This window comes from Vanacampus margaritifer, chromosome 14 (assembly GCF_051991255.1).
Source record: "Vanacampus margaritifer isolate UIUO_Vmar chromosome 14, RoL_Vmar_1.0, whole genome shotgun sequence".
NCBI classification, from domain to species: domain Eukaryota; kingdom Metazoa; phylum Chordata; class Actinopteri; order Syngnathiformes; family Syngnathidae; genus Vanacampus; species Vanacampus margaritifer.
This window is the reverse complement of record NC_135445.1, coordinates 19,134,370-19,144,880: the sequence shown is the minus strand read 5'-3', so window position 1 is coordinate 19,144,880 and position 10,511 is coordinate 19,134,370. Positions and strand designations below refer to the sequence as shown.

Here is a 10,511-nt window from a genome sequence, read left to right as displayed (position 1 = left end):
TACTATACGTTCAATAAAAGACATATTTATGTCACTCACAAAGCTAAATAAAGCAGTCGGTTTCTTCCTCGCTCCAGAAGTGTGGTTCTTTGCGGCGAGCTTTATGTTTATTGACGGCTTGAGTATTTCCGGTGGGTTACACGCCAGTAACACGGACTTATATGCCTGTATTTACTGCATGTGTATATAGGCATAAACTGTGGCGTTTTTGCTGTAGAGACACAAAGTAATGTGAAAACGCAGCGGAGAAATCAATGTACTCAAGGTAGGCTCCGTTAGCGAGTAGGACGGCGCTGTGCATACAAGTCGTGACTACATAGACCAAGATTCATGCGGACAGCGAAAAACAATGCCCTGATCGATCGAGGTATTCCAAATGCGTATATATGCACAAGAATTCGAGTCATGAAAGGGGTACCCAGGGGTCTTATTTAGGTTTTTAAAAACCCGAATAAGACCATATTGGGGTTATTGCGCGTGTTTACTTGGCCTTTCAAAACCCGAATATCGCCAATATTCGAGTTTTAAAAGGGTAATTGCCTGCATGTAAACGTAGTCATTGGCGCACGGGCGCCCTCAAGCTCCTGGTCCTGTTTCGGCAGCACAAGCTCTGCTGCGGCCACCCTTGTCTCGTGATCCCACAACAGTGGCGTAAGCCCTGCTGCCGCCCTCAGATCTTCCTTCCACACAATCTGTGGCCACCCTGTGCTCCTGTTGCGCCGGCTCACGACCAGCGGCTGCCTTCTGCTTCTGTTTGGGTGGTGTACTACCTGCAGCTGCCTTCAGCTTCGGATCTGGCGGCACATGACCTGTGGTCTGACGGCCCCCGCCGGACCTGGCCAGCCTCGTCTGGCGCCCAGGACGCCCCCCGTACAGAGGTACAAATTGTGGTTTCGTCCTGTCTGGGCTTTCTGGGACGTCTTGGGGGTAAGGGTGGGTAGGTACTGTCATGTCTTTGGTTTATTTTTTGTTAGATTTTATTTTTTGTTTTGATTTTAAATTTAACTTAAAGCCTCCGCGATCACAATCTTATGCCCCTTCAACATTCAGCCACTTTCGGTGACGGCCGACATACTCTGAAGGCACTTTCGTCATGGAGGTTGTTATTGACTTCCGAGGACAGCCTGCCAAAAATCATAGTTTTTCGGGCCTCTACTTTGTTTAAGTGTCTCCAGCTCACATCGTTTTTTTTCATTTGTGCCTCATGCTTTACAATGTGATTATCTTATCATGCATCGTAATCATTCCCACCCGTAAGCCCTGTTTATACTAATTTGCATATTTATGCATGGGCGTGGAGAGGGAGGAGTCTGGGGTACTCCAACATTTCTGCATTGATTGAGATGTATGAAAGGAATGTGCTTGGATTCGTACGTACGCACAGATTCGTACATCTGGATTTTTTTGTGCATGCGACGTTTTCTGGAAATAGACATATGTCGTGTTTTAGTATGAAAGCCACGCAAGTTTTAGTACATGAGGCCCCTGATGACTAACATGAACATGTGTTAATTCACTAATATAACTCCATAGGCACGCCTGTGGGATTTAGTTGCTTGATGTGGGGCCACTTTCAGTGACACAGCCCTTATTATTACATTAACTCTCTGGACTGTCCTCTCATTTGCACTTTAAGGTCCTTAAATGTATTTAGGAACTATGTAGCCACTCCCAAATTGCACACCAGTAGCACTGCCTGGCTCACAAACCCTCTCCTTTGCTGTCCTGTCCTGTCTTTTCCTTTCCTGTCTTTCCTATCCTGTCTTGTACTGTCCTATTCAGATTAATCGCATTTTAGAATTTTGATTAATCACATAATTAAAAAGGCTTTTTATCAACATTTTTTGCCCGCCAGATTTGAAGAGCACCTGTTATGTGTTAATTATTTTTACATTTTATGTTATGAGGACTTATTCAACATTTGGTGATCCACTGCACACTCTCATCCTCCTCTTTTTCTAATCAGTTAATTACTTGCATGATTTAAAAAAAAAAATGACCCCAATAGTTTGACATAAATAAATGTCATACACAAACATTTATTAAATGCTTTACTTAATTGCATGTAGTAATGTTGCTCAAACACAACCTGTTATACCTTTAACATAACCATCCGCTGTCAAGCTAAAGGATCATCGGCGGTCAAAATTAATAGTCTGATTAATCTGCACTAATACATGATCAATGCAATAATTTTTTGTGATTAATCAATGAGTTAACGCTTTAACTTTGACAGCACTAATAACAATACACATAACCACAAGGCAGTACATCAAGCTACCGTATTGCACTGTGCCTGCAGAATAAAATTTAGACACTTGACAGAGCCACCATTCTGCACGGTCAAGAAAATGAACAGGACAGGTTAAAGGTGTTGGTTTGATGAAACCAAGAATAATATTATTATTATTTTGCATTTGGCAGTGAGGCTTTAATCAAAGGAGGCGCATTTGGAGCAGTCATGTGTTTAGTTTTTATAGCCACTGTTCTCATTATTGTATCAGTGTAATTGGCAAATCATATGCAATTAAAAATATATCAAATTAATTAGCAGATTAAAAAATATCATCGCTATTTTGATTTGCCTATGTGACAAGATACTTCCTCTTGAAAACAAAGCGGACGAAAATGCTGAGAGTACGATCAATATGGGTCCCTAATTCAAGGGCCTGACAGGAAGTCCTCTCCCACAGATACCATTACTGGTATTAATTCTGTCTGAGGATTGGAAAGGGTCGCAGCAGGGTCAGCGTTCCGTGTGGAGGTGACCTGACCTTTTTTCATCTTGTTTAAGACTTCAATCCCCCACAAGTCCTTGGATTGTTCTAGCAACCTATTACCTGGTGTGGTGGTAGGGAACAGGTACACAGTAAATTTTGAAGAATACATTTTTACGCTAATCAGTGTCTATTAGGTTTTACTTGAAGCAGAGTAAAATTTACACTTGGAAGAGACTAAAATATTCAGAGTAAATTTTACACCAAGTATTTTTTACAGTGTATGAGAGAATTGGCCTATCCCATGACAAAAACCTAGTAACGAACTCACGACTCTCAGCTTGGGAGACTGCCACTCTACCACCTGAGCAATTCCACTCCTACTCTTTGCTAGTATCCAAAAGGAGATCAAGGAGGACAGCACTCTTAAGGTACGAAGATTCCAGCCGAGGAGCGATATTCAAACACACAGTAGGAGTGGCATGGCTCATGGAGTAGATTGGTTGTCTCCCAACCTGAAGTGGCAGGTTTGTTCCTCAACTATAGAGTGACGTATTATTATTTTTTAATTAAAGGATCTTTATGCAGTTTGTCACTTTTTTACTTGCGACTGCCAACTCTGGCCCAAAGCGTAGCAGCAGCATCCCAAGTGTGGAAAGTTCATGCATGCAGTGTTGTACGCTAGCTAACACCACAGGCTGATGCTAGCACAACGCCACATGTCCCCTAATCCGCGGGGATGCGCATGACGTCACCCTCCACAACTCCACCCCTCCCCTCCCCCCAAAAACTGTAGAGTGCGTGGGTCTGCACACTCTACTATAAAGGGACGATAAAAGCTGAAAGATGTCAGAATAAAACAGTCAGGGCTCTTCATACTCATCTGGGAATTGGTGGAGCATGCATGATGTAGAAAAAGCTTTAACATGACCTTTTTAAATGGCACAATGCACCTTTAACTAGTCAAATTTAGTCAAAATTGCTCTTTGCAAAATTTACTTAGAATTTCTGAGTGAAAAATCTTTAACAGATTTTTTTTTAATGGGATTGGCAAATTTTCTCATACACAGCAAAAATATTTTGAGTAAAATTTACTCTGAATATTTTACTCTCTTACAAGTGTAAATTTTACTCTGTTTAGTGGGATCAAAGAGTGGGACCAAATAGACTCTGTTTAGAGTAAAATTTACTCTACAAAATTGATTGTGTACTTGGTGGTCTGATGGACCTCTAGAACACTTCAAGCGGCTCTTTGAATTATTTGTCCTTGTAGAAGGTGCATGTTTCAATCGGGCCGTTGATGAATTACTTCTTAAAATGTTATTCATGATATAATGGAATTAATGCACTGTCGTTGATCAAAGCACCTTCATCTTATTCATTATCATTATTGTCTGCGTTATTACTCAGTTACTTGAGAGGACTGGAACACACTGGCTCTATCCTCCTGGGATGGATCATATGTCTGCTTGCTTGGCTCCTTCCCCTAGACACAAAACACACCCTTTGGCTTCAGCATAATCAATGGGGAGTGCTGTTGGAGGAGGTGGCTCCAGCAGTTGGCCTGCCTGTGATTCGCTGACAAGGGCTCTTAATTGGATTAAGGAACTTGCTTCGCGTGATGCTTTGTGCCGGGATTGGGAGCCACGGACGCAGTGGCAAGACAGGAAGAGAAGGCGAGAGGGAGGAGGCTTGCCCCGCTTGCCACTTAGAAGAAAAAGGGGAGTAACCCATCTTTTTTTGCCCTTGTGTGCTGCTGCGGCTGCCGACAGCCAACCTCCCTCCCTCCCTCACTCCCTCCCACCTCCTCTCTAGCATTCTCTCTTCTTTCCCTTACTCATCTGTTTCTGTGGTTGCTCTGGAGAGGAAGGACACCTGCCGCTCCCTCATGATTCAGCCATTCTGCTGCCTGGAGCTTGACACACCGACAAGGCAGCATGTCCCGCCTGCCACTGCAGTGCCTGGCCGTCCTGTCCGACACACTTCAACTAACGCAGTTGCAGATGTCCCAACACAAAACCACCATCTCCTCCGTCCAAGTGCTCAGGTAAGTCATCCTTCACTATTCCGCCATCATTCCTCTCAGACTATACGCAACATCCCCCAAAAATATTTTTTGCTTTTTTTATCTGCAGCATATCTGAATATTCCACTTGTAGACACATGAGTGCATTTCTTTGAGAGTATGGAAGTCCTGTCTGTTGTGCATGGAAGGCCATCCTCATACACCCCAGACTGTTAACAAGGTCAGAAACAAGAACACTTTCCTCCGCAATCCTGGCTCCCCTCATGATGGACAACATACTTAAAGTGACTGGTGGCTGAGGCTGTCTAAGTTCATAGTGTTCAGAGATCCTGCATCCAGCAGTTTAAAAGATGACTGAGGGAGTGGAGGATTTCTCTGCAGGGCCAGTTCCCCCTCCTGGATTAGCCTCCCCCTCTGGCTCCGCTGTTGATACTGGACAAGTCCCAGAGGAGAAACCAGAGGAGGCAGCTGGAGAGAACGGGGAGGAGGTTGCAGAGGTAACTGCAGAGGGAGGAGATGATGATGATGAAGGTGGGGAGCATCCGGGAGCTTTAGGAGTTATGGCTTTGCCAGCTACCTGCTGTGTGTGCATAGAGATGGAACAGATTAACAATTGCCTGCACTCTGAGAAAATCTGCATTCTGCCCATCCTGGCCTGCTTGCTTAGTTTAGCTCTGTGCACAGCAGGACTCAAATGGGTCTTCGCCGATAAGATCTTTGAGTACGAACCCCCTACTCATTTAGATCCTAAACGCATAGGGCAGGACCCTATTATCATATCAGTGGACCCCACACTGGGACTAACTATGTCAATTCCTCGTTCGTCTCCGTCAACTGCCCCCCTGACCACCACTGCCGCCATAACCTCAGCGCATCCTGAGGTTTTCATGGAGGACAAGTCTACACGAGGTTCTTACGTGCCTCCACGAGGGACCCAATCTCAACCGTCTGCCACAGTTAAATCCACTGCTCAACTTCCCACCATCCCGAAGCAGACCCCCCTCTCTTTGACAACACAAGAAGTGAACGACATCTTCATCCCAACTATCTGTAAGTACTCACTTCCAACAAGAACTGAGCTATTAACTCTTTTCTTGTATTTATTTATTCATTTGTTTATTATTATTATTTTTTTTATTTGTATTTTATTTATTTGTATTTATTTTCTTTTTTCTTTTATTACCCCTCTATCTTTTCATTCCTTTGTTCCAGAACGACCCCCTCATATCATGACACAGGAATTTGCGATAGGCAAGGTGCACTAGCTCTTCATCTGCATCTTAAACTGTGATTTTGATCAAAATAAACAAAAAGGGTGTTCTGTTCCAAAGGAATTATCTGTTCTATCGACTACTGCAGCAAGTATAGGCTGTCGGGCCTTTGCCTCAGAGCAGACACGTTGTGACTTGCAGAGAGCATCATGGAGGCGCATGACTAAGCCTCGGAAATATTGCTCCCCTCTAGGTGTGTGCTAGTCAAACTGACTTCAACGTTCAAGTCATTATCATTGTTTCAAGTTGTACGCTTTGATTTTGGCACACAAGAATGGATGGAGCTGGTGCTACTTTGCACATCTGCACTTGGAGGCAGCATGCAATATTACCGTCATCTGAAAAAGTGAAAATCAATAATGCATGACACAAACTGAAACACCCGGCTGTGGGCACAGGGAGACTTCCTGTTCATTGCCAGTGCTTCTTTTCAAGGTCAGAGCTGGCTGGAGGCTAATTGATGTCCCCGTTAGCCCTTTGCCGCAGGGAGAAAAACACAACACGCTAATGCTGTCGGCAACATAATGAGTCAGTGGTAGTCACATATATGCAAGATTGATTACATCCTTCTTTGGGTGGCTAAAATGGTGGTGAGGGATGGAAGCTCAAGTGTTCAAATTGGACTCCACTAAATGACTTATGTCCTAATAACTTTATGAGATACAAAATTATAGCTCAAATTGTATCAAAGAGAAGTTGCACTTATAGTAACCAAAATAAGATAAGTTTTAATGCTAACAATTAGCTTGATCCCCTTGGAGTTCTTGTCAAAACTATGGGAATTAAATAACCTCCAACCACCATAACAAATTGAGAACACCAACAACTGGTGAGCATTTAACAACAGCGGCAACGGGGCATGTTGGCCATTAGGAATTTAGGGAGTATCTCAAACGGCTGATCCATTCCAGGCCAAAATTGTCAATATAAATACAAAACAGGGTAATGTCTTAACATTGAGGCATGTATAAAAGTTTATCCAGTAGATTATCCATCCATCCATCCATCCATTCCACTTAAATTAACAAATTTGCACCCAAAAACGTATAAATAAGTTCTATTTTAAATGTTTAAAGTGTCCCAAAGACGTTTTTTATTTTTATGCTTGAGCACACAGAAGGCTTTAATGCAGCTTCTGAACTGAAGAGAACATTGAAGCGATGGTAGTTATTTAAAAAACAAAAAAACAGCCAGCAGGTGGCAGCAGAGTATAAGAGATCAACCATGGCCATGTTGCAACAAGCTTTCCCCACTGTTTTGAACAGATTTGTGAATAATGATGAAATTTAGCTTTATTCTAATGCTAATTGCTGAAAAACGGAAACTGATAGAAATATATATTTTTCCTGGTGAAAGAAGAGACTCTTTCTTTAAGTCCATGTTTTTATAGCAATAGAACACAATATTCTGTGGGCCTTCCAAAATCAGTCAAAATCCAGTAAAACAGCCGGGAGCGAAGGGGGTTGCATCAGTGAAAATGCCTACGAATGAATGAGTTGATTGTTGTGTAATGTTGAGTAGTTAGTCACTATTAAAAACTTCTAAAAACTTAATGAAATATATCATACTCACCAGAGATGCTGATTATTTTTATGCTCTTGCTTGTAAGCTAGCTGTAGCACTCAAATTTGCTGTTGCTGAAGGGCCAAATACATTATTTTCAGGGCTGAAACAAGCCAGCCAACAACACAGTTGAAGGCTAAGAGTGGATTATTATTATTATTTTTGTTATTGTATTTTTATTTGGGAACAATCAGAGCAAATCCACATTTCAACCATTAGAACATGTCATCTTTCGGATTTTTTTGGTTGAGTCCATTGGTTATCCTTTCCCTTTGGCTGAGGTGCCTTTCCTATCAAGAAAACTTTGGACCCTGGGTCAGATTCTGTTAATCTCCAGTGATGTTTACTGTTCTTGAGCTAGTCCAGTTTTGACCGTCGCCGTTCAAACACTGTCCCACAATACAACACTTCACCGTATTGGATCAAATAATGTACATAAACACTTTAACGAAACATTAGAGACTAGCACTCCTCATATGTGGATTGGTTTAAAACAAACAAACAAATAACAGCAATTGCTAATATGTATGATACTTGTTGTGAATGCCCTGGGCAGATTACATTGACATCGGAGCAATCTGAAGTCTGATTGGACAAAAATAAGTAATATACAAGGCTTTATGCACAGAAGTCAGAATTTTTTTTTTTACAATGTCGCATTTATATACAACAACAATGAATGTAAAATAAAACCATCAATACATATTGGTGGTGTGTAATGTAGACTCGCCTTTGCTCAGTTTTTACGTTCACCATTGAGCAATTAAAACCATTTTATGTAGTACACATCCATTTCAGCGCCTCAAACGTATTTAAATAATTAACATATTCATACTGAATTTTTCATTACTTGGGGTCACTTGGTGCTTCAGTAAATGAACACTTTTATGCTCTGTTGGGTTCAGATTAGGGGACCTGATGTGGCAACTACTCACATTCTGTATTTAAGTCGAAGTACTGATCATTTTTGTGTACCCCCCCCCCCCCCCAAAAAAAAAAACCCCACAATGACTTCATAAAAGTAGAAGTGCTTATTCAAATTATTTCACTTAAAGTGAAAAAATACAGTCTCTGAATTATACTTAATTATTAAAGTAAAAATTACAACATAAACAATTATCTTAAGTAACGTCATAGATAATGGAATATCTTGTGTTTCCCTGGTTCACATACACCATGTCACTACTTTGCATTTTTTCTGCTTTATTAATCCCCAAGATCTCAATCAATCAGTCAGTCAGTCAGTCAAGATCTCAACCGGTGATGGCTTTATATTTACAAATTTTTGTTACGTATTGTCATCATCAAGTAACAAGCCTATTTTGACAAAACAAGGAGTCAGAATTGTACGAATATGTTTTTTTAAATGTATGCAATAGAAATGAATCTACTTAAGTACAGTAACAAAGCAGTTTTATTTCATTACATTTCACCACTGCAGGGCACTCATTTACTCTCACTTGGCCATTGAAGAATAAATATGCCATCTGCTCCAAAAAGTTATGAATTGCTTGACATTACACAGTAAAGTGCCAGTCGCGTTTGAATGAATGTAAACAGAGCCCTATATGACTCCGGCTTCATCTTGTTACGTCTGTCAGCAGTCCCAACAAATCATAAATAAACATAAGAGAGAGATGTTCAGTTAGCACGTATACATACCACCATTTTGGGAAGATGATGCTGTATGTTTTAAATCGTAAAGAATTCCTTTCCTTCTCCATATCATCATCTGGTACATTCTTATCTATATTGGGAAACAAATGAATGTTTTCAACAGCCAAGCAGTAACTTGATGTGATCCATAAAGATCAGGATTTTCAGTTACTGTAAGGCAAGGCAAGGCACATTTCATACACAAGGCAACTCAATGTGCTTTACACAAGGAAAGACAACATCTATATGCATCAACAAACACGCAGTTAACAACATTCAGAAGCAAAGCAAAGAAAACAAAAGTAGCTAACAAAATTTACTAACAGAACGTACATTTACAATGTTAAAACATTTAGAGTAAAGTGGTTTTATGAGATAATTAAAAGAAAATCACTAATATGGTTTAAAAATGTTGAAAAGACCTTAATCAAAGGTATTGACCTTTTGCACGTGACGTCACAGCCCTACGGGACGCTGGAGGGCAAAGGAGCCACTTGCCTGTATTGTAATCATTGAATCTCGTACAGCGTAAAGTCCTTTATCGAATCGATTATCTTATAAAATGGTCACATATTGCAGTGCGGCCGGTTGTACAGACAGACAAAGGAGTAAGACAAATGTTGCTTTTTATCGCATACCTACTAATGAAGACAAAAGACATCGATTGATAGCAACAATCAACAGAAAGGACCAGCCCACAAAGTATTCACGGATTTGCAGCGATCGTTTTTTGCGAGGTTAGTAGATAAATGTTAGATAGATACATGTTCATACATTTTACTAGTAAACGTACACTCTAACAAAGATTGTAACAGAGGTGCCGAATTGCGTGTTTCAAATCACATTAACGAGCCAGATAGTTAGCGACCACTCCAACTGCACGAACACAGCTTAGTTTTAAAATGCACCTTCAAAACTATTAAGTGCATTTGACTGTTTAATAATGGGGATTTCATCTTTGTTTGTATGACTCCGGCTCCAGAGTTTTTCACTCTGGAGCCGGAGTCATATTCATGAAATTACTGCATAGCTTGCCACTACGATTTACATTTATTCCATGCTAGTAAACATAGTAACATAACATCATCACAGTTTTAATATAGAACGGACTGTGTAAAAATAAGTTAGTTAGCATGATAAACAAGTTTTACCTTTGCATTAGGAGGTATATTGTCCCCCGGTGTGAGCGTAGCATCTTGTCCCAGAGACTCAGCCAGCGACAAGCTTTTGAATCAGCCCCGGTGTAAGGAGAAGAGACGGCATTGACTACATAATGAT

At 41.0% G+C, this 10,511-nt stretch overlaps 1 protein-coding gene across 3 annotated transcripts in view; it reads left to right on the top strand.

Moving 5' to 3' along the window:
• Nucleotides 1-4,457: 4,457 nt before the first annotated feature.
• nrg1 (neuregulin 1) overlaps nucleotides 4,458-10,511 on the top strand; it is a 56,488-nt gene continuing 50,434 nt past the window's right edge. For 2 of the 3 annotated variants that reach the window (XM_077585414.1, XM_077585411.1), the window contains exons 1-2: nucleotides 4,458-4,764; nucleotides 4,853-5,793. In XM_077585414.1, coding sequence (XP_077441540.1) covers nucleotides 5,094-5,793 — 700 coding nt within the window. In that variant the 5' untranslated portion in view covers nucleotides 4,458-4,764; nucleotides 4,853-5,093. The remainder of the gene's footprint in view (nucleotides 4,765-4,852; nucleotides 5,794-10,511) is intronic. The other variant, XM_077585413.1, reaches the window with a different exon arrangement.